Source organism: Vipera berus (assembly GCF_964194415.1).
Source record: "Vipera berus genome assembly, chromosome: 3".
In the NCBI taxonomy this organism is placed as follows: Eukaryota; Metazoa; Chordata; class Lepidosauria; order Squamata; family Viperidae; genus Vipera; species Vipera berus.
This window is the reverse complement of record NC_138204.1, coordinates 517,831-540,287: the sequence shown is the minus strand read 5'-3', so window position 1 is coordinate 540,287 and position 22,457 is coordinate 517,831. Positions and strand designations below refer to the sequence as shown.

At 57.5% G+C, this 22,457-nt stretch overlaps 2 protein-coding genes across 3 annotated transcripts; both read left to right on the top strand.

Annotated features, from left to right (window-relative positions):
* The first annotated feature begins 4,390 nt into the window (after positions 1 to 4,390).
* On the top strand, positions 4,391 to 14,457 carry PCIF1 (phosphorylated CTD interacting factor 1). 2 transcript variants are annotated; one of them, XM_081324525.1, is made up of 16 exons: positions 4,391 to 4,533; positions 5,934 to 6,072; positions 6,183 to 6,307; positions 6,435 to 6,575; positions 7,494 to 7,612; positions 9,257 to 9,411; positions 9,504 to 9,651; positions 9,750 to 9,833; positions 10,316 to 10,415; positions 11,361 to 11,523; positions 11,650 to 11,822; positions 11,947 to 12,033; positions 12,133 to 12,341; positions 12,466 to 12,559; positions 12,645 to 12,820; positions 13,613 to 14,457. In XM_081324525.1, exons 2-16 carry the CDS (start codon positions 5,949 to 5,951, stop codon positions 13,839 to 13,841), a joined length of 2,127 nt encoding a protein of 708 aa, XP_081180651.1. In that variant the 5' UTR covers positions 4,391 to 4,533; positions 5,934 to 5,948; the 3' UTR covers positions 13,842 to 14,457. The 2 variants fall into 2 exon arrangements, with proteins under 2 accessions (XP_081180651.1, XP_081180652.1); XM_081324526.1 differs by having other exon boundaries at positions 4,392 to 4,533; positions 12,157 to 12,341.
* Positions 14,458 to 14,577: 120 nt separating this feature from the next.
* On the top strand, positions 14,578 to 19,897 carry LOC308666053 (E3 ubiquitin-protein ligase RNF182-like). Its single transcript, XM_081324531.1, has 2 exons — positions 14,578 to 16,780; positions 17,917 to 19,897. Exon 2 carries the CDS (start codon positions 17,941 to 17,943, stop codon positions 18,676 to 18,678), a length of 738 nt encoding a protein of 245 aa, XP_081180657.1. The 5' UTR covers positions 14,578 to 16,780; positions 17,917 to 17,940; the 3' UTR covers positions 18,679 to 19,897.
* The last annotated feature ends 2,560 nt before the right edge of the window (positions 19,898 to 22,457 follow it).

Below are 22,457 nucleotides of genomic sequence, written 5' to 3'. Positions count from 1 at the left end.
GCCTGGAGGAACGTCGTCCATGGGCTCGCGATGGGTCGGACACGACTTCGCAGCTAACACCACCACCACCCACCGAGGAATCTTCTGGGCAGCTGTTACACCACCCCAGCAACACATCCAATTGGAATGAGTTTGCCCAGGGCGCCTCCAACATATGCAGGCCAAGGCTGTCTCTGGTGCCACTCGGGGACTGGGGCTTCAGGGGGGCAGGGTACCACCTTGGTTGTATTCTGGAGAGGACGTTTTTACCCCACCTCAACACACACACCCCAAAAAAAAAGAATAGCTAGCCTGTCTCTGGACATCAGCGAGAGACTTTTCCCACAAGGAGAATTTGGCCGCAGCCTTATGGTTCCCTGCACTGGATACAGACCAATAATAATGCATCAGAAAATGCTTTAGCATCAAGTGGTGAGAACCCTTGAGATCATCCAACACACACACACACACACAGAGAGAGAGAGAGAGAGAGAGAGAGAGAGAGAGAGAGAGAGAGAGAGAGAGAGAGAGAGATATTCTAAAACATTCCTGACAGATTTCTTAAATCTAGCGGTTTTAACTGCTGCCTGCATTAAGTCTTTAAAATACCCCAAAGCAATAAAAATACCCGATACAAGTTCTTTGCACCAACAAGTTGTATTGTAATATTTACTCAGGACTTTGGAATTTTATCAGCTGGAACACCTGTGGGGTTTTATTTGTTCCTCTGGGACATTGTTTTATGTGGCTCTGCTTTGATCTGTCGCACACACACCCCAACATCTACAAAACAAGCGTGGGCAAGAAACGTTCCTGTTAACAAGCAAGCCATCTTTTCCTGCTTTTGTCCTTCAGCGCCCAGCCCTTCACTTCAGAAAGTCCACATCTGAGCCGCTCGCTGTAACATCTTGCACTGCAGAATTATTTTAAAGAAGTGTAGACCTGAAACTTCCGCCCAGGATGTTTTCCTTGGCCCGGAAGAGCCCACGGCCGAGCACCCTTATCGCACATGGGATGCTGATTCCGAACTGGCTGCTACTTGGGCTCCCTTCGCGGCCCCTGTGTACACGCAGTATAGTCCTTGACTTACAACAGTTCATTTAGTGACCAAAGTTACAAGGGCAGCGAAAGAAGTTACTGAGGACTGTTTTTCACACTTACGACCGTTGCAGCATCCCTGTGGTTTATGTGATGAAAACTGAGATGCTCAGCAACCGACTCGTATTTATGACGGAGAGTGTCCCTGGGCCACAGGATCCCCTTTTGCGCCCTCCAGATAAGCCAAGTCAGTAAGGAAGAAGCCAGATTCGCTTAACAACCGTGTGACTAACTTAACAACAGCAAGGGAGTCACTTAGCAACTGTGGCAAGAAAGGTTGTAAAATGGGGCAAAACTCACTTAACAGACATCTCATTTAGCAACAGAAACTTTGGGCTCCACTACAGTTGCGAGCCGAGGCCTCCCTGTAGCCGCATGACCTTCAGGCCCCCGCCGGCTTTTCTGCAGGGAACCTTCTGGCCAAGCCCCCCACCCACCCAAGGGCTAGGGGGAACGGGGCAACTCACCGAGTTACAATTTAACACTTCTAATTATTTAGGGACGCGGTGGCTCAGTGGGTTAGGACGCTGAGCTTGTCGATCAGGTCGGCAGTTTAGCGGATCGAATCCCGAGTGCCGTGTAACAGAGCGAGCACCTGTTATTCGTCCCAGGTTCTGCCAATCTAGCAGTTCGAAAGCACGTAAAAACGCAAGTAGAAAAATAGGGACCACTCCGGTGGGAAGGTAACAGCGTTCCGTGCGCCTTTGGTGTCCAGTCATGCCGGGCACATGACCACGGAGACGTCCTCGGACAAGCGCTGGCTCTTCAGCTTTGAAACGGAGATGAGCACCGGCCCCTAGAGTCGGAAACGACTAGCACGCATGTGCGGGGGAACCTTTACCTTTACCTATTTAATTATTTAAAATAAATAAATAATTGTTTTAATTCTTGCCGTTCACATTTCATTCTGTTCCTCCTTTTGAACTCTTTGATTCTATTCCACCATTTTTTTTATATTGGTGTAACTTTTGTCCCACAAGCTGTCTTGTGGTGAGATGTCCCACAGCAAGTTGGCCGTGGCAAATTGTCATAGTACCCCCCCCTTGTGCAGGCATCTTCAGAAAGGGCCCTTTTTCTGCAGAAGGGCTGAGGCTCCACCCAAGGCCAGAAGAAGCAGCATGGGCCATTTAACCCAGCTCAGAATCTGCCGAGGCTTAAATGAAGCTGATGGAGAGCTCCCCTCCCAGCCAACAAGCCACAGGAGGCTCCCATTTCTATACCTGGCAACCCAACATGGGATTGATCTTCTCCAGGGCTTCATAACAGGCACTGGCTGTTTGTAAACATGCCCTAATTAACCAAGCCACTAATCAGGGCTCAATCCCCGAGCTGAGGTTTCTAGGTTTGTGTGATCCAGTGAACGTGTAAGTAATCCACTTCAGCACGGACAGCAAATCCAGCGTGGATTCAGATAGCACACTTGGACCTAAGCCCAGTTTAATAAAAACCTAATTGCTACCTTCACATACTGTGCTATATCAAACTAATAAAAGTATTGGTGATGCTCTTGGCCACATGGTGCCTGAGGACAATAGCCCCAAAGCACCCAGTTCCATTTGAACTCCTCCGCAGAGGCTTTTGCAGGTTATGCAGCCTGTTAAAAAGAAATCCCAGAAGCCCTAATCAAGAGACCCAAGTTCTAGAAACAGAAAACTGCATTTGAACAAGCTTGTTTTTGCTTTCTTTCAGAGAACCCCGACATTCAAGTGTGGAGCAGCATTTCTGAACTTCAACTATTTCATACGGTGTTGACTTCAATTCCCAGAATTCCCAAGTGCTGGCTGAGGAATTCTGGGAGTCAGAGCATACTTCTTAAAAGTAGCTGAAGGTGAAAGACCCTTGAGTCCCAAAGGTGCTTTTCCAAAAAGGCAACTGGTCTTTGATTTTTTTTCTTTGAAAATGTTGTTTCTCATCCAAGAAACTTCTTCAGTTCTAAGTTACAACTGAGGAAACTTTGTAGACGAGAAGCAAAATGTTTTGAAAGAAAAAAATACAACCAAGGAAGTTCAGCTGCTTTTTGGAAAGAGCAGAGACGTTTGAGCATTTTCACAGATTTGCTCTGGAGAGGCAGGTTAGACGGGTAGTTTGAATCCTTGAATTCTTGGTGTGCGCTCAGCTGCTATTAGAACATAGAAGAGTTGGGAGGAACTTGGAGGTCTTCTAGTCTGACCCCTGCTCAAGCAGGAGACCCTAGACCAGGGGTCAGCAACCTGAAACAGTGAAAGAGCCACTCGGAACCGGTTCCCTCACAAAAGGAAAAACTGGGAGCCGCAAAAAATGTGTGCACATGCGCATACATGCGCGCAGAACAGGCTTTGACTGAAGAGTGGAGCCAAGGCGAGATATGCACCTACCCTACATATTTGAATTGATTGAACTTTTTAGTCCCACTTTTTTTTTGGACTGCACATGGCAGAGGACTGGGAGGCGCAGGAGATGGCTGAAAGAGCCGCATGCGGCTCCGGAGCCGCGGGTTGCAGACCTGTGCCCTAGACCATTCCAGGCAAGTGGATGTCCACTCTCTTCTTAAAAGCCTCCAGTGATGGAGCACCCACAACTTCTGGGAGGAAGTCCAAATGATTAACTATCCTGACTTAAGAAATTTCTCTTTAATTCCAGATTGCTTCCCTCCTTGATTAGTTTCCATCCATTCCTTTCTCCCCTTCCGGTGCTTTGGAAAATAGTTTTAACTTTTCTTTGTGGCAGCCCTTCAAATACTAGAAAACTGCTATCATGTCCCCCCCCCAAGTCCTTCTTTTCTCTAGACCGGCCATTCCCAAACCCTGCAACCGTTCTTCACGTGTTTTAGCCTTCAGGCCTTTCATCGTCTTAGTTCTTCTTCTCTGCACTTGTTCCAAAGTCTCAGCGTCTCTTTTGTGATGCAGTGGCCAAAATTGGAAGCAGGGTTCCAGGTGGGTCCTTGCTAAGGCTTTGTAAGGCGGCACTGACACACTTCTCGATTCCTTCCCTCCGTCGGTGCAGCTCAGGACCCGCCTTTTTCCGCAAAGATTTCACTGCCAGGCTCGGGAGCGTCACCGGCTCCTGTCCCCTGCGCCCGATGCAGCAGCGCCCTCCGCCACAGGTGCCGTCTCCCGCCCGAGAGGGGGAAAGCGGGCTTCGACCTGCGGAAATCGGGGGGAGCCGAGTCCGAGGCCGCGCCGGGACCGACGGCCGGGAGGCCTCACAGGCCCCGACAAGATGGCGTCGCCCGGCGCTTCTTCGCCGCCGCCCTCGCTCTGCCCATGCGCGGGCCGGTCGGCGGGAGGCCGAACTGCGCTTGCGCGCCTTACGGCGCGGCGCGTGCGCAGGGCGCACCGCAGGGCGTGTCCGACGCCTGCGCGCGGGTGGCCGCGGGTCCCGAATACAAGATGGCGGCGGCGGCTGCCAGGGCGAGGCAGCGGCGCGACGGCGGCGGGAAGCTGAGCGACCCCCAGCGACCCCGGGCCCCGGCCGCAGGTGAGGGGCGGCACGGCGAGCCCGGAGGCCTTCCCCGGCGAGCAGGGGGCGCGGCGCCGGGGCGCAGAAAGCTCCCGCGCTGACGAGCCGCGGGCGGCGGGCGGGCAGGAGAGGAGGCGCCGCCTCTCCCGCCGCCATGTTGGGCGCGCACCCGCCTGCCCCCCCCCGTCCGCGCACCCGCCGCCGCCGCTCCTCTTCCTCGCCCTCCCTCCCTCCCTCCCCGTGCCGGAGCCCCTGGCCTCCGCCGCCTCGCCGAGCCCCGGGGCCGGGAAGGGGCGGCCGCCTCCGGAGCGTCCCCGGCACCCCTCTCGCCCCGCCGCCGCCGCCGCCCGCTCCTCTCTTCCGCCCGGGCGCTTCTGCGCAGAGCCGAGCGAGCCGCCGCCCCGGAAGGGCCCGGCGCAGCCCAGCCGGGGCCTCCGCGGCGCAGAGGGAGGCGGCGGGGGCGGCGGCGGCCACGTGGGCCGGGCGGGAGCGGCTCCGCTCGAGCGGCAGCCGGGGGTTCTGCCCCCCCAACCCCACCCCGGCCGGGCCTCTCCGGGCCCCGGCTCGGTGGAGGGACGGGAGCAGAAGTGAACACGAGCGATTTGCCATGAGGCTGGAAGGGAGCCCCAGAGGTCTTCTAGTCCGCCCCGCTGCACGAATGCTCCGCCTGCCGGGTCCCCCCCCCCGCCGCTGCTCTGGAGAAGGGCGAGAGCAACGCCTCCCTTAGAGAAAATCTGGTCCGCTTCCTCCCCGCCGCGCTTCCCGACCCCTCCGGGCGGTGTGCAGGGCCAGCCCGATGCCGCCCCCCCCATGCGACCCTCTGGGTCCTCGTTTCGCCCGCCTGGGAAGCAGGGAGAGCTGGGGGCAGAGCCAGCCTGCGACCCTGCTCTGTGACCCCTGGAGCCCCCCTCCCCAGGGCCCTTGAATAAATTGCTCCCGTGGCCCCCCCGTCATGGGTCGAGGGGCTGCTCTGGGCCCTTTAGGCCGAACACACCGAGTTCCCATCGCTGCACCCTCGAAAGTCCTGCAACCGTCTGCAAAGACGGTCAGAGTTGAGCGAGGCTTAGCAGCTGGAATGGGAAAAAGCAGCGAGCCAGGCTTAAGCAGGGAGATACCTGGAAGAGGGGTTGGCACGCCTTCCCTGCGCTAGTGGAGTCTTACAGTAAGATTGTAAGAAGCACCACCGTGCGTGTGTGTGCGTGCGGTGTGTTGGTTCAGAGCCCTGAAGCTGCCTGGGCTTCTCGGCCATGCTGAAACTGTTGGAATTCAAAGCTGATTCCCCAGAGGCTTCTGCAGCCTGGCAGGTTTGAGCAGATCACCCCACAGCCGAGCGGTGCCCTGCCAGCGTTGCTTGCATGATGCCCAGAATCGGCTGTGGGCAGGAGTCGCCGTGATGCCATTTCCTTGTTTTTCTCCAGTGCCGATGCTGCAACATGGCCAATGAGAACCACGGCAGCTCCAGGGAGGAGGCTGCCCTCATGAGCCACTCTCCCAGCACCTCCCAGCAGAATCAGCCGGGCTCCCCCAAACCCGCCCGTCTGGTGCAGGATCTGCCAGGTACTCCTTGGCCGCGGAGGCGGCTGTGGGAAACTGCTGACACGGGGGGGGGCTCCAACACCAAACACCACCCCCTGCCGTGACACTGGGTGCTGTTGCCTCCCCCACAGATGAGCTGGTGCAGGCGGGCTGGGAGAAGTGCTGGAGTAAGCGAGAGAACCGCCCGTACTACTTCAACCGCTTCACCAACCAGTCGCTGTGGGAGATGCCGCTGCTGGGGCAGCATGATGTCATTGTGAGTGGCTGGCTTGGCTGCTCCGGGCATGGCCTCCTGGAGCATCCCTTGACTGCTCGCACAGCTCATTGGGGCGGGATGGGAAACCCCAAGGCGGTGCTAACGGTTCTCTCTTTGGGCTTCCCAGTCGGACCCTCTGGGTCTGAATGCCACCCCAGGGCCTGCCGAAGGGGGAGCCGGTGAAGTGGCCGCTGCGGAAAGCAGGCTATGCAAACGGAGGCTGTCTGAGGAGGGTCAGCCCAGCGGCAATCTTGCGAAAAAGCCCAAGGTAGGGAGACACACACACACACACACACACACACACACACACACACACGGGCCCAGGACGGTGGCTTGGGAGGGCAGAACCTGGAGGAGTGGAAGGCTGGGGAGAAGAGAGCAGGAAAAGCCGACCAAGCAGCGGTCAGAGATGAGAGGAAGCTGAGTCCAAAGCAGAAGGTCAAGGCCCTGATTTGACCTACTCCAGTTCTCTTTGAAGGGAGCCCCGCTCAGAGCTGCTAGATTCTGCTAATTTTATTTCTGCTAAAAGCATCCCAATTAAAATAAGGCCGCCTATACCACATAAAATGTAAACTATAAAATAGAGGATTAAAATACGTACCGGTTTAAACAGATCTTGCCCAGAAACTAGCAACATTAATTGTGTTCTGTCGCGCTGCCATGAGGTGCTGCTGATCAGGACACCACGGATAGGTATACATAATGACACCACAGTTGCAAAGGGCAGAAGCCGCTGGAGCGCCCCCTTTGTCCAGAGGGTCTCTGGGTCTTGTGTGCGCAGTCTGTTGAACAATTTCCGGCCTTCCTGTTCCCCCCCCCAATTCTGCCTCTGCCATTTGCAATGAAAGTGAGCATTCGTAATTGATAATCCGCCTCCGAGGGCTGGCGTTGGCCGATGGGACAGGGGAGCAGACAGGGCCCCAAGCTGGAGTCTGCTTGCGCCCTGGAGAACTCTGGGCTCTACCAACATCCCTGGCACAGCCTTCCTGCCAGCCGCCTCCTTCGCCTCGCTCTCCGGCCTGCCCCTTTTTCTACCTGGAAGGTTCAGGCGTTCCCCGCAGCCCCTGGACGAGTCTGTCGGCCTCCGCTCTGCAGCTGGCGGGTGTGCCGAGGGAGGAGCCGGTTCTGGCCGTTTGGTGAGCTCTGCTGTTTCTCCCCAAGGTAACGTGGCATTGCTCACTTTCAGATGGAGTTACCGGCAAACCCCACGGCTCAGCCAGCCCCCAGCACTCCCGGGACGCCCCTGTTGAAGGTGTGGGGCGTCTCTCCCGAGGACAGGCAGGCGGCTCTCCTGCGACCCACGGAGTGAGTCAGACTTCGGGATGCGACTCTCAGCTGCTTTCTGAGCTTGTAATGAGTAACCTTCACGTAGTTCTGTACACCTTTCCTTAGAAAAATGGCAGCTTTTCGTTCTCTCTGATCCTGCCCTCCTGCTTCTTGTAAAAGGAAAAGTATGGTATTTTCTGGCTTTAAAAGTGTAGCTTTTAAAACTTGCATTGTCCGCAGAGGACATAAGTCCACCGTCTTTCTCGTGAGCGATCTTTTGAACTGACTCGTTTTTCATTTAAGCAATTTGTGGAGCGTCTCGTCTCTCGAGCAGGGCAAAAGCGGTGAACAATAACATGCACAACGGGTGTGTCCAACCTTGGCAACTTTAAGGCCGAGCTATGCCAGCTGGGGAATTCTGGTCCACAGGACTTAAAGTGGGCAAGGTTCGACGCCCCGATTTGCGGGAATAATAACGTAATATACGCCTGAGGTTTAAAAATGGTTCTAATTAAAAACCACAACTAAATTAATCAAAGACATTATTTTAAGAGGAGGTGATATGTTACTAAAAAGCTAAAGTGTTTTTGTTTCGTGATGAAGAGGAAAGTCATTTATCTTTACTATATTTTTTCTTTTTTTGTTTTACCGTTTTTATATTTTTCTATATTTTTTATTGTATTCTTTCCTATCTTTTTCTATTTTCTGTTTTTCTTTTCTACACAAGAGTATTTTATCTTATAGTTTATATTAGTCTTTATTCTTTTTTTCCTTTGTTTGTTTATGTTAGTTTTTTATTGTTGTGCTTGTAATTTTTAATAAAATTACGATTAAAAGAACCCCTAATCAGATCCACCCAGAGGGGCCCACTGAGCCTTTGGGGCCAAGTGCCTGAGGACGCCTCGTCATCTTGCCTGGGGAAGGGCCCCCGGGAGCCCCGAGACCACGGAGGGTCTTGGGTAGGGCAGGCCCTGCAGCGGAGAGCGAGTCTAATCCCTGGCAGTCACAGAAGCCTTCTGTCTGATTATTGCTTCAAACCTCATTTTTTCCCTCAAAAACGATTGAATTTTGCAGTTCTGCACGTTCCCCTCAGTTCAAAAGTTCCTGTTTTTGCAGTTGTAATTGCAGCCCTGGAATCTGGTTTAATGCTTAAGCCCAGATAGGCATCCCGGCCTCTGACGGGCAGCATTTCTGGCCTAATAGATGGAACTCTGGGGAAATGCTTTCTCTGGTAGCCAGCTGGGGTAGTGGTTAAGGCACCTGGCTGTAAGCTCTGCTCCCGCCTCGGGCAAGGCGCCAGTGGGGTGACTCGGGCCTCTCTCACAGCCCGAGGAAGCGGCAGCCAAGGGCAGCTGCTTCTGAAAAACCTTGCCAAGAAAACTGCAGGGACTCGTCTGCGGAGTCATCGGGAATCAGGGACGATGACTCAAAAGCAGGAAAGAGAGGAGAGCCCCGGGCTTGGCTAAAGGTTCGTCCACCGTAAAAGAATAGGCGGCGTCCCTGCCCAGCCCGTGGTTGGCCTGGAAGGGCAGATCGAGGGCATCCTTGCGGCAGTGAACCTCCGTAGCCCGTGAAGCTGAGCAGCGTTCAGTAGAAGATGGGCTTGGTTTCCCCCGACCCTTTTCTGGGCTTGGGACGGGGCGAGCTGCGTAACGGTTGCTGCAAGTGGGTTTCCTTCGGCAGAGTCTACTGGGACCTGGATGTTCAGACCAATGCCGTAGTCAAGCAGCGGCCCCCGTCAGATGTGCTGCCCCCTCACCCGGACGTGGAGCTGCTCCGCTCCCAGTTGGTGCTGAAGCTGCGGCAGCATTACCGGGAGCTCTGCCAGCAGCGGGAGGGTAACGTCTGCCCCCCTCCCCCCCGTTGACTGCCGGGTGGGCCTTGGGGAAGGGGGCCGAGCCCAGCTGCCCCTCTCTGGCTCTCCCCTCAGGAATTGATCCTCCCCGTGAGTCCTTCAACCGCTGGATGCTGGAGCGGAAAGTGGTGGACAAGGGCTCAGACCCTTTGCTGCCCAGCAGCTGCGAGCCCGTCGTGTCTCCCTCCATGTTCCGAGAAATCATGAATGACATTCCCATCAGGTAGGGCAGGAAAGAGGCGACGGGTGCGAGGGACACCTTCTGAAGCTTCCCCTGGAGCCCAACCTTCAGCCCTCTCCCTCTTCTGCCTCCCCCCGCAGATTGTCCCGAATCAAGTTCCGAGAAGAAGCCAAGCGGTTGCTTTTCAAATATGCCGAAGCTGCCAAGCGGCTGATTGAATCCAGGTAGGGGCAGACTCTGCTATTTTAACGGGTGGACCCCTGTTTTAGGAGGATGGAGCCCTGTTCTTCCCAGAGGGCAATCCAAGAGGGGAGGGAGGTGGGCCTAGGGAAGGAGGTGACGCCAGCCGCCAAAGAAGTGGCCGGAGGCACCAGGACGAGGCTCTCCAGATGCTGGTTGACCTTCAGAGTGTGGGCCCGGGGTCCGCAGGTGTGATGGAGTGTGGTCTGGAGTCCCAGGAGGGAGGGGCTGCTTTCCAAAGGAGCAAGAGATGGCTCAGCCCAGATAGTCTGTGTGGGAGAAAGAGGGCGAAGACGTCTCCTCCCTGATAATTCCCAGAGGGCGTGCTTCCGGTCGGTAGTCGTCTGCTTCAGTCTGGCAAGATTCTGTCCGTAGGTACGGAGCAACAAAGAAATCTGCCTGGAAGAATCACCATGTGTCCTTGGTTTTTGGAGCCTGACAAGCGGGTCTTTCTCTCGGTGTGCAGGAGCGCCTCTCCAGACAGCCGGAAGGTGGTGAAGTGGAACGTAGAAGACACCTTCAGCTGGCTGCGACGGGATCGCTCGGCCTCCAAGGAGGACTACATGGTGGGTTGGCCTCTTTCCGCAGGGAGGCGGTTGAGGTTGAGGGGGTGGCTGGGCCACTTCAGAGCTTTGCTTTTATGGGCAGGGGGTCCTGGGCTGTATTTGGCATTGGTACTCTGGGTGTGTGGACCCAGGGGGATACGGAGGCGAAGTGGTTAGTCTTAGAGTAGACCCGAGTGCTGTAGGTGGAGCGAGCGCCCGTCACTTGTCCCAGCTCCTGCCAGACTAGCAGTTCAAAAGCAGGCAGATGCAAGCTGTGTGCTGCAGCGTGATGTAATACTGGCCACGCAGATGCAAACTGTGCTGCAGCGTGGTGTAATAATGGCCACATGACGGCGGGAACGTTTCTGGACATTCCTGGCTCTTTGTCTTAGCAAGCAGAGATGGCCCCGCCCCCTAAAGTCCTCACAACTAGCAGGGTAAAACTTGCAGGGACCCTTTACCTCTAAGCACAGACTTCTTGTTTACCTGCTGATTTATTGTCCAGGTGCGAATACCTGCCAAGAGAATTTAGGCTTTGGGCAAAGGCGGTAGAATAGGCCGTGCCTTATTTCTCCCCCTCCTGGGTCACTGAGAATAACCGTGAGATGCCTGTCGGATATCTTGGAAGCTGCTGTTTCAAAGAATACTTGTCCCCCTTCCTCTCTCCAAGGGAATCTTGTGTCCTTATCGGTTGTAGAACGGAGTTTTCTCTCTCGGGTCTCCAGCTAATCTTTAGACATACTCGGGCTGTCTGGAGCCAGTTTTGTATAAGTCCCGTCTGCTCTGGGCTCAGCTGGGTGACAGGCTAGAAAATAGGATGATCCTTGAACCCTCTTCAGTGGTTGGCATTTGTTGGGTGAGCTTTCACACACACACACACCCGGCCCCAGGAGAGGAGCATCCCCGGAGCAGGACCTCCACCCTGGGAAGTTCCTGAGGGCCCCGGCTTCTGCCTCCTACGTGTAGGACCGGCTGGAGCACCTGCGCAAGCAGTGTGGCCCCCACGTCTCTGCGGCCGCCAAGGATTCTGTGGAGGGCATCTGCAGCAAGATCTACCACATCTCCCTGGAATACGTCAAGCGCATCCGCGAGAAGCACCTGGCCATCCTCAAGGAGCACAACATCTCCGGTAGCTGCAAGGGGGGGCGGCTGGGGGCCGAGGCGGGGCAGACGGGCGCCCCCGTTCTGGTTTGGATAGGCTTTTTGTCGGGGAGGGGGCGCAGGATCTTTGGGACTAACCTCCCATCATCCCCAGCTGAGGTGGACCCTCCCGACGTCCAGGACCGTCTTGTTTACTGCTACCCTCTGCGGCTGGCTGTCCCGTCGCCCTCGCTGCCCAGCATGGAGATGCACGTGGAGAACAGCCTGGTCTGCGTACGCTACAAGGGCGAGGTGGTAAAAGTCAGCCGCAGCTACTTCAGCAAGCTGGTGCGTGGCGTTTGGGGGCAGGGAGGGGGGAGGACGGGGGGGGCCTTTGAGGCACGGCCTGGGAGGGGGGAGGCCTTGTCCCCCCCCCTTCGGTGCCCTTGCAGAGCGCCTCTCTCCTTCGCAGTGGCTGCTTTATCGCTACAGCTGCATCGACGACGCCAACTTCGAGCACTTCCTGCCCAGGGTTTGGTGCCTTCTCCGCAGGTACCAGGTACGGCTGTCCGGCTGGGCTGGGCTGGAGGGGGCGAGGAGGGGCCGGGGGGTTCGGCCCGGGAGGGCCAGGCTCTGCAGCCGGCCCTGCTTTTCCCAGTGGGCTTCTGGCCGTCCTCCCCAGATGATGTTCGGCGTTGGGCTCCACGAGGGCACCGGCCTGCAGGGGGCGCTCCCGGTGCACGTCTTCGAGGCCCTCCACAAGCTCTTCGGCGTGAGCTTTGAGTGCTTCGCCTCCCCCTTGAACTGCTACTTCAAGCAGTACTGCTCGGCCTTCCTGGACACGGACGGCTACTTCGGGTCCAGAGGGTGAGTGCCCACCTGCCGCCCTCCAGCCTGCCCGGGGCTCAGGTGCTGGCGGGGGGGCCCCGGCCTGCTGGGCCAGGTTAGGGGAGGGCCCGGCTGGCCTCAGCTACCTCCTCCTTCCCCTCAGGCCTTGCCTGGACTTCTTCCCCATCAGCGGCTCCTTCCAGGCCAACCCCCCCTTCTGCGAGGAGCTGATGGACGTCATGGTGACCCACTTTGAGGTAAGGCCCCCTCGGCTGCCCCTCCCCCGGGGAGGCCGGAGGGGGGGCGTCAGCTCAGCCTACCCACCTCTTCCGTGTGCCTCAGAAACTGCTGGAGGTCTCCGGCGAGCCCCTGTCCTTCATCGTCTTCATCCCGGAGTGGCGGGACCCTCCCCCGACCTCCCTGACGCGCATGGAGCAGAGTCGCTTCAAGCGGCAGCAGCTCGTCCTGCCGGCCTTCGACCACAAGTACCGCAGCGGCTCCCAACACCTCTGCAAGAAGTAAGCTGGGGGTCCGGAGGGGGGCGGCTTTTGGACTGCAGAACTCGAGGCAGTTGCCCTCCTTCCGCCACCCCCCCCCAGGCTGAGAAAGGTGCCCAAGGGAGGATTAGAACTCACCCCCTCCTAGTGATTGGCCCAGAGTCACCCAGCCAGCTTTGGTGCCTCAGGCGGGGACTATAACTCCCTGTCTCCCAGTTTCCACCAGCTTCCTCACCACTAGGCCAAACTGCTCCCCCCTCCATTCTGGGGTTCCTTCTCTCCTCCAAGCCTTCCCAGGGCTGGGGAGCCTCTTCCTGAGAGGAGCTGCCTTGAGGGGCTTACCCCCCCCCATTCCGAGGGCCTCCTTTCCACACAGCCTGGCCTCCTTCCCCGAGACTGGACTGTTCAGCAGGGAGGGGGACACGGCCTCTGCACAGCTCTTCCCCCGCTCTCTCTCCCCACAACTCCCACTGGAACCCTTTCACAAAGGAGGAAGGGCGGGGTGACCGAGCGCCCGGAAGACTCTTAGAGGCAGGTACCAGGATCAGCCCTGCGCCCGCCTGGAGTGGACTCAGTGGCCCATCTGCCCAGCGGGGACACTTCCGGGCCTCTGGCCCAGCGCTACTGGCCGGGCCGCCTTCTAAGTCGGGGGCTGGAATTGAAAAGCTCCTGATGCCAGGCCAGGCGCAGGGTGGCTCTTGCAAGGACTGTCCAGGGCAAAGCAGGAGGGCAGGAGATCACCCGCCTCCTGCCCCACGGAAAGCCAGCTCTGCCTCGGAGGGGCCTTTGAGCGCTGGCCTTCTGCCTTTGCAGGGAGGATATGTACTACAAAGCCGTGCACAACACGGCGGTGCTGTTCCTGCAGAACAACGCGGGCTTCTCCAAGTGGGAGCCCACCCAGGAGCGCCTGCACGAGCTGCTCACTGCCTACAAGCACTCGGGGCGTGCCGAGGTTCCCCCCGCCGCCTCTTCGGCCTCCGACAAGGATCCGGAGCCGGTCCGGGAGCAGCAGAGTGCCAGCCGAGAGTCGACCCCCAACTGACGGGCAAGGGCTGAGAGGCCGAGAGGGACAATTGGACCGCTCCGGAGCAGCAGGAGGGGAGCGGCCAGGACCCGGGGCTGGCACTGACGGGGCCCCCCTCGTGTCCCCTGGATGAGCTGCAGGCCTCCTTGGGGCTGTGCCCGCCAGAGCGGGGCCAGCCGCCTCCCCGGTCTCCCCAGCTGGGCAGAAAGGGAGGGCCGGGGAGCCTGTGGAAGTGGGGCCGGGCGGCCCACCCCCGCCTCTGCGCGTGGGGAAAGCAGTCGTGTAAATACGTCTCCCTGTGGTGGCTGCCCTCGTGGCCTCATCCCCGTTCTTCCCCAGCGTGCCCGTTGCATATTCCCACTGGCGCCGTTTATCGTCCGTCGCAGAGCAGAGGACTTGCCTGCGTGTGAGAGAGAGAGCAGAAGGTCTCGGCAGCCCTTTGGTAGTTGTCTGTTTCCACCTGAGGCTCCTGGCTTTCCAGGAGAGCATTGTTTCTGTTTTTTAAAAGGGTTTAATTTAACTATGCTAACCATTTTATGACTTTTATTGAAAGAGCAAAGGGGTGGGGGGAAAAAGTCTATTTTGGATTTTGTTTCTAGTTCTTAGGAACATTAAAAACCAGCATTATCACCTGCCCAGGCCTGCCGGCTGTTCTGTGAAGGATTGGCTCGGGGACGGCCGTGACGAGGCTGGCGGGGCCCCATTGAGGTTGTTGGCCAGCTTGGATAACGTCCGTCTGGCCGCTTGACCTCGGGGCTCTCCCTTGCCCTCGAGAAACCCCATTTCCTTGTGGGGTCACCCCTCCCTATTCCCACATCTGCAGCCATGGCGCCTCTCCTGCCTCCAGTCACGGTTCCGTGGCTGGGGGAGCAGAGTGGCACCCGGGGGGCAGGCATGAGGGTCCCTGGGGGGCTGAGTGGGCCTCGGTGGACTACCCCCCCCCCCGCGTGGCTGCCTGTCTTGCCCAGGGCTCCAGGGGGAGGAATCCAGCCAGCCACGTAACTTTCCGTGGCGAGTACAGGGGGTCCTCGCCTTCACAACCAGCAGCCCAGCCCATAATTTCGCCAAGCGAGACGGCTGTTGAGTTTTGCCCCATTTTACGTCTTGTCTTGCCAAAGTGGTTAAGTGAGTCACTGCAGCTCTTAGGTTAGTAACACGGACGTTAAGCGAGTCTGGCCTCCCCCTTGATTTGGCTTGTCAGAAGGTTGCAAAAGGGAAATGGCACCTCTGTGGGACGCTGCCACCGTCGTAAATACGAACTAGTTGCCAAATATCCAAATTTTGATCACGTGACCCTGGGACATGCCACAACGGTCCTAAGTCACTTTTTTCAGTGTTGTTATAGCTCCAGTCACTAAATGAGCGGTCATAAGCCGAGGGCCACCTGTCGCCGCGCCTCCTGCGATTTCCAGGTTTCTGCAGGGGGGGCTGGACGGTCCCTGCAGGAACAGGAGGCTGGCCTGGATGGAGCCGGGAGGGGGCTCAGGCGCCTGGTGAGTGGAAGACCCTCACCCCACCCAAAAGCTGGGAAGGGTCTTCCACACCTTGAAGAGTTGGCAAAGGTCCGCCAGTGGGAACTCGGGGTGGGGGGGTCCCCTTTAGATGGGCTGCCGCGTGGTTGCATCCCCAGCCCTAGAGGTGTGCATAACGCACGCACACACTGCCCATCCTGCCTGGTGGTGGTCTCTGGTGGGCCAGGGTCCCGCCACCCTGCCTTTTCCAGGCCAGTTGGGCCGGGTGGCGCTGTGTCGCCTCCAAGCGGCCTCTTGGCTCTGAAGCAGCCGTTTCTGCAATAATAAAAAGTATTTGAAATGCAAGCAGCATCTGACTGCAAAGGTGGAGGGGAACCTGTGGCATATCATACTGTAATCCTGGCCAAAAATATTCTCATTTAAGCGTGCGAAGGCCCTGAAGCCAGTGGAAGAAGCTTCATTTTGCTATTCGGGGAGGACAGAACAGCCAAACGTTGCTAAAATCATTTGGCAAAATGTCAGTGTGTGAATTAGACCATCATCATCATCACGCAGTCCAAGCCCTGCTCCAGACCAGGATCCACCAGACTTGCCTGGTGGGTCATCTGGAGGGAGAAAGGCTCACCTCTGTCCCAGGCGGGCTCTTCTGACCGCTGGGTCTGGGGGCCTCCTTCCAAATAAGCATCTGAATTCCAACGTGGGGCTGCTTGACCTGCCACTGTCTTCCCCACCTCCTCTGGGATGAAAGCAAAATGCAAAGGCCGGAATGGGAGGTGTTGTTCCAGGAGTGGGTTAAGCCAGAGGAGCGGAATAGTTACTCTGCTTTGGATGCATTTTGCCTTTTTCAGCCGCTGGGGCACCCTGCTTGCTCGGCCCTGGGACTCCCCCTCCCGACCTCCTCCTCTCCAGCTGCTGGACCTTTCCACCGCTGAGCATCATCACCCTGCTGGACGTGGTCCCGTATTGTTAGCAGGAAGGTCCCAGAGGTGTTTTTCCGGGAGGTGACTGGACTTTCCTGTTTTTCCTTGAAGACGTTTCGCTTCTCCAAGAAGCTTCTCCAGCTCTGACCGGACGGTGAAGGATTTATACTCCTTGCAGACAGCTGGTCATTTGCCTTCTTTTAGAGAGTCCTTGAGGCCACCTGGAGGTTTGCCTGTGTCTCCAGAGTCGCCTGAGTGGTGCAAATGGGCGTGGAGCAAGAAGGTTTAGTGGCCTTGTGAAAAAGCATCTTTGGGATAACTGACCTGGATGACCGAGAATCTCCATGGAGGAGTTTGCTGTGTCCCGTAGCAGGGCGAACCCCTTTCTTTCAGTTGGCGTCACCCACAAACTGATGAACGCTACTTGCTTTTTTTAAGTGTTTAAAGACGAGGGCTGAAGACCCCCCACGCACACACACACACCTTTCCCTCCGTGCAGCCGTCCAGTTGCAAACCCATCAGACGGCAGGAACGTCCAGCCCCGTCTCTGCTCTGGGCCAGAAGGGTGAGTGACGGTCTTGTCAAGCACCTCGCCAAGACGGAGGAGGGAAGCTGTGCCCCCCACCCGAAGCGGCGGCTCAGGCCGCTGGGACTGCGGTGCTTCTGTCTGGGCAGCTCCTTCATTCCGGGGGGCTTCGGGAACCCCGCCAGCCTCCCCGGAGTCTCCCGTTTAAGGGCAGCCCGGAGACGCGTCTCCGCGGCTGAGAGCGCGGCGAGGCCACAGGCGGAGAAGCGGGTGGGGGCGAAATCTTCTCGTGGGGGCGGCCTGGGGGACGCGGTCGTTTAAGAGGCTCTTCCACGCCGAGGGACTGAAACGAGCGGGGGGGGGGGTTGCCTCTTTCGGCCGCGGCAGCCGCTGCCCGCCCCGGGCCCGAGGAGCCCCTGCCCGCACCCGGGACCCCGCGAGGGGGGCGGGCTCAGGGAGGGGGGAGGGGGCCTCGGGGCCGGGCGAGCGTCGCCCAAACCGGCTCGGTCTGCGTCGCCATGGCAACGGGGAGGCGGATGCCCGCGGCCCGGGAGCGCCCAGCCGGCGCTGCGGCAGTCCCTGCGAGGCGGGCGGGCGGGCGGGTGGGTCTCTTCGCGCCTGCAGCGAGGTAAGCAGGCAAGGGGCAGACCCGGCCCGGGGGGTCCCTGGGCCCGAGGGAGGGAGGGGGCGCTGCGGTCTTTCCAGGCGAGGCTCCTCCCGCGCGGGTTTGGGCGGTCCCTTGCCCCCCTCCGCGCCCGCGCGCCTGCTTGCCCCCCGGGGCTAAGGGGGCGGAGGGTCTCCCCGGGCGAGGAAGGCGGCGCGGGGGCTGAGCAGCTGCAGGCAGCGGAGGGGCTGCCCAGGGCCGAGTCTGAGCCCTCCTCCTTTCCCGCAATGCGGGCCGTGGGGACGGGGGCTCGGGGGCTTGCCGGGCTTCAGGGAGGGGCTCTCCAAGCGGGGAGCGCGAGGATTTCTGCCCCAGAGTCGCTCCCCGCCCCTGGGAGCGGCAGCGCTGGCTCCGGGCGCCCAAGGCCCGGTTGCTGTGCGGACGCGGGGCGGGGGGGGGGTCTCGGACCAGCCGGGCTGTCGGTTGAGCTGGCTCCGCTGCCCCGGGACTGCCAGGCAGGACCCCTTCTCGGCGCCGCTTCTCACGCCCCTTTGCTTTCCGTCCCCTGCAGGCGCCGGGCCCCCCCGGGGCTGCCATGCCCCTGGCGAAGGGCCGGGGCGAGCGGGCCCCGCCGCTGGGCTCGGCGGCGGCCGAGACGGAGTGCGGCATCTGCTGCGAGAGCTTCGACGGGCGCGCCCGACGGCCCAAACTGCTCGGCTGCCGCCACCGGCTGTGCGCCCGCTGCCTGCGCCGGATGGCCGAGGCGGGCCGCTCCCCCGCCGGGCTGCGCTGCCCCTTCTGCCGGCAGGAGACGCCCGTGCCGGGCGAGGACGTGGCGCGGCTGCCGGACGACGGGCGCCTGCTGGCGCTGCTCGGCCAGCGAGGCGGCCCCCCGCCCTCCCCGGAGCTGCTGCTCTGCCCCGGCGTGCTGGAGCCCCCGGCCGACGTCAAGCGGCGCTCCTCGGACTGCCTGGTCATCACCCTGCTGGAGGTGCCGGAGGACGACGCCGCCCACGCCGCCCACGCGGGGCTGGATCTGGTGGACGTGATGCGCTTCTACCGCCCGCCCAGCGTGGCCTCCTTGCCCTGCCACAGCCCGCTGCCCCTCTGCCCTCGCTCGTGCGGCCCCCAGCGCGCCGCGCCCCGGTGCCTGCTGGGCCTGCTGGGCCTGGTCTACTTCAGCTCCTTGCCCTTAGGCATCTACCTGCTGCTGGTGGAGCGCCCCAACCTGGGCCTGGTGCTGGTCAGCCTGGTGCCCTCCAGCCTCCTGCTCTGCGTCTTCTACAGCCTCTGCCAGTGCCTCTGCCAGGACATCTTTGACCTCCCCGCCTGAGTTGCCTTGGGAGGCTGCCCCCCCACACGCGCTCCCTGACCTTCACACAGACCACCACCACCACCCCGACCCCAGGGGCTGCCAGGCACTCCCTGAGCCCCCTTTCACAGCAGTGGGTGGGGTGACTTCGCTCCAGCAGCCTCAGTTCCATGGCAGAGGTACGTATGGTGCCCTTGCCAAAAAAAACCCCAGCCCATTTTCTGGCATAAGGGTGTGTTTGTCACCAGGAACAGCCAACCGGTTTGGGACCTCTGATGGAAAACTGCCCAGGGACTCCAGTCCTGTGAACCTGCAGGCCAAGAAGAGCCTCTGAAGCAACCCCAGGGGAACCATTCCTTACAGCAGAAATTGAACCTCAATCCATAGTGGCAGTCTACCTGACAATTGCAACCCATATTGCAAAGTATGTTCTTTACTTTCAGTATTATGAAGAGTTAGGCTGGAGATTTTGGGAAACGCTGGAGCTGGCAGCTGGGAGGCTAACTCCCCAGTCTGGAGGAAAGCTTCCCTGGAGGGAAGGGGGGTGAGGATGAGGAAGAGGAAGAGGCCCCAGGAAAAGAGGCCTGAGGAGCAGGAACAACCCAACAGTGAGAGCCTGTTGCTTCCTCCCCCCGATGAGAAAGCAGGGGACAGTGTAAGGTCCTGCCTCAACTACTCCTCCCAAGAAAGCAGAACTCTTGAAACAGGCATTATTTCAAAAGGAACTTTTATTGAGAGATAGTGATAGCAAGGGAGCAAAGCAAGATCTAAAGTTTTCCCGTGCGAATTGCAACATTAAGCCTTTCGTCTCCCAAAACCCCACCTCAGAGCCCAACTGTCCAGTTCGCATCCAGCCAATCCACAGGTGCGAAGTCGTTATGGGAACCGAAGCGGATAAGCTTAGGCCCGGGATAGTTGCAGGACCGTCTGCTGCCGGGGACAACTTCCCATCGCCCTGTGCGCTCACACAGAGAGGGTCTCCTCAGGGTGCCGTTGGCCAGACAATGTCGGCTGGCGACTCCCAGGGGGAGGGCCTTCTCTGTTGGGGCGCCTGCCCTTTGGAATCAGCTCCCCCGAGAACTTCGGATGGCCCTAGATCTCCGGTACTTTCGTCGCAACCTAAAGACGTATCTTTTCCAACTGGCCGACCTGGACTGACGTTGGGGGTTTTAATTATGTTTTTAATTTTTACTGGTTTTTAGTGGGGCTTTGTAAAATATAATTTCTTTTAATATTTGTATTCATTGTTTTTATTTTTGTTTTTATTGTTGTTAGCCGCCCTGAGTCCTTCGGGAGATAGGGCGGCATATAAGTCCCATAATTTAATTAAATTAAATAAGGGACGGTTCCCAGGCGCTTCACCGGATCTGGCAATGGAGCGGAGACGAGGCAGATGGCCCCTGGCACGTTCCTTTCCCCTTTTCACACCCAAAGAGACACACCAAAGTTTAGAAAGTGCAAAGTCCTTTGTCTCGTCTCCTCCGTCTCTCTCCCCTGGCAGCCTTCCCAGCTCCTGGGCGCCCTTCCCAGGATCCTCTGGGGGGTGCTGGGGGCCCCTGCTGCTAAATGAAGGGCCCCGAAAGGGAAGTGGGGGTGCCAGAGGCCATCCAAAAGTCACTTATTTCTTTATTTTATTTAATTTAATTTGTATACCGCCCTTCTCCCGAAGGACTCAGGGCGGTGAACAGGGCAATAAATGCCAAAAACAAAAATTAAAAACAGATTAAACCATAGTGCCCAAATACAATAAATAAATTACTTAAAAACAATAATTAAAACCCAAACCCATCAGACTTGGTGATTCAGCCCAAGGATCTGCATCTTTCCTGGAACAACTGCCCCCCCCCCAAATTTGTCTGGCTTCTTTCCTCCTGGGGGAGAAAGTGGGTGCTCCCTTTCTTTTCTGGCTGAGGACTCAGCCCCCCCCCCAAAATCCCGTGTTCCAGCATCCCCCTCTCCCCCCCCCATTGTCCCATTCAGGGCCTGCAACACTGCCAAACTCCAGGGTCAGAAGGGATCCTTGAGGCCATCCAGGCCATCCCCACTCAATGCAGGGAGGCACCCCAGAGGCAAAAGACACAGCAAAGGGCAGCCCCCTCCCTCCCCCCCCAGCCTGGGCTCCATTGTCCCTCTGCTCAGACTCTCCAGGGCCACTAAGATCTGCCTCCCTCTGGCTGAAGGTCCTTCTGGCTCTGCATTCTGAAAGGCCTTGTGGGGGCTTCCATGCAGCCCCCCTCCCCGAGATGTTCAAGTGGGCAGAGGGGCCGGAGTGTATGTCTTGGGGGGGGGGTTCCATGAGCTATGCCTGTCCTGGGAAGCTGCCTGCTCTGCCAGAGGAAGCCTTGGTCAGGACAGGAGGTATCCCTGCCCTTGGGGGCCCTCAGTGATGGCCAGCGGGGCTGCGAGTGAGTCCTTGGCGGGGGTGCAAAGCTGGGCTTTGGGTCCCTCCTTCCACACCTCCAAATACACACAAGGGAGGGCTCTGTCACTTTCCCCTCACCGCTCAGAGGCCAGTTTCGGTGTGCAAAATCTGGAGTCTCATTCTCGGTCCGTGGGGACATTGGGAGTCAGAGGAAGGGAAGCGGTCCCCCCCCCCAACAATAATGTGGGTCCCTCTGGCCTGCAGCCTCTTTCCTCTCCCCTCCATGCCCTGGGCATCCAGCAGTAAAAGCCAAGACAGCTTTGGCTAAGGCTGGGTCAGGAAAGCCAGGATCCCTCCCCCCAAGAGAGGCAGAGGGGGCCCTGGTCGCCCTGCTCCCCCCCCTGTTAGCCTCCGCTTGGTCTCCTCTGAGTCTGCATCCCAGGCAAGACCCTGAGGCAGAGAGTGGCCAAGCGCAGAGGCGGCAAAGCTGCAGGAAAGAGCAGCCTGCCAGGCCAGACCTCCTTTCCCTAACCAGGATAGGATAGGATATTCTGAATTCTATTCTATTCTATTCTATTCTATTCTATTCTGTTCAATTCTATATTCCAATCTATTCTATTCTATTCTATTGTTTATTTCTAATTCTATTCTATTCTATTGTTTATTTCTAATTCTCTTCTCTTCTGTTCAATTCTATATTCTATTCTATTCTATTCTATTTTAATTTCTAATTCTCTTCTGTTCTGTTCTGTTCAATTCTATATTCCAATCTATTCTATTCTATTCTATTTTAATTTCTAATTCTATTCTATTCTATTCTACTCTATTGTTTATTTTTAATTCTATTCTACTCCGTTGTTTATTTCTAATTCTATACTCTTCTGTTCAATTCTCTTCTCTTCTGTTGTTTTGTTCTACTCTTTTCTATTGTTTATTTCTAATTCTATTCTATTCTATTCTATTCTATTCTATTCTATTCTATTCTATTCTATTCTATTCTATTCTATTCTATTCTATTCTCGTCAAGAGAATCCACCTGGAGCTTCTTACTGAAGGCACCAGGCTCAAACGGTCTTACTGCCAGCCCTTCAGAGGAGGCTCCACACAGGGAAAGGAAAGAGATGGGGATGGTCAGCAGCAAGGCGGGGCGGGGGTGGACTCAGCCCTGATGGGGGCCCCCTCCGAAGACCTGGAGGTTCAGGTGGTGGACTCAGCAGATGGAGAGGATCTGCCTGTGTGGTTGCTATGGGTAACACTGACATATGTGCACGTATCAATCAAATGTTTGAAAAAACAGGCGGGCATATTTAGAACAGCCCTTAAAAGGATCACTTCCTATAACATTAATTGTTCTGCCAGTGATAATTCTCACACTTTCACGATTGATATGATGATTCACACGTGAGATAATTCTCATATTTTATTGAATCTAGAGTAT

Excerpts from the sequence above, each read along its gene's own strand:
- PCIF1 (XM_081324525.1), top strand. The coding sequence starts at position 5,949 with ATGGCCAATGAGAACCACGGCAGCTCCAGGGAGGAGGCTGCCCTCATG. Across the intron at positions 6,308-6,434 it reads TGGGGCAGCATGATGTCATT|TCGGACCCTCTGGGTCTGAA; the intron begins GTGAGTGGCTGG and ends TGGGCTTCCCAG. Across the intron at positions 11,823-11,946 it reads GCAGCTACTTCAGCAAGCTG|TGGCTGCTTTATCGCTACAG; the intron begins GTGCGTGGCGTT and ends TCTCCTTCGCAG.
- LOC308666053 (XM_081324531.1), top strand. The coding sequence starts at position 17,941 with ATGCCCCTGGCGAAGGGCCGGGGCGAGCGGGCCCCGCCGCTGGGCTCG.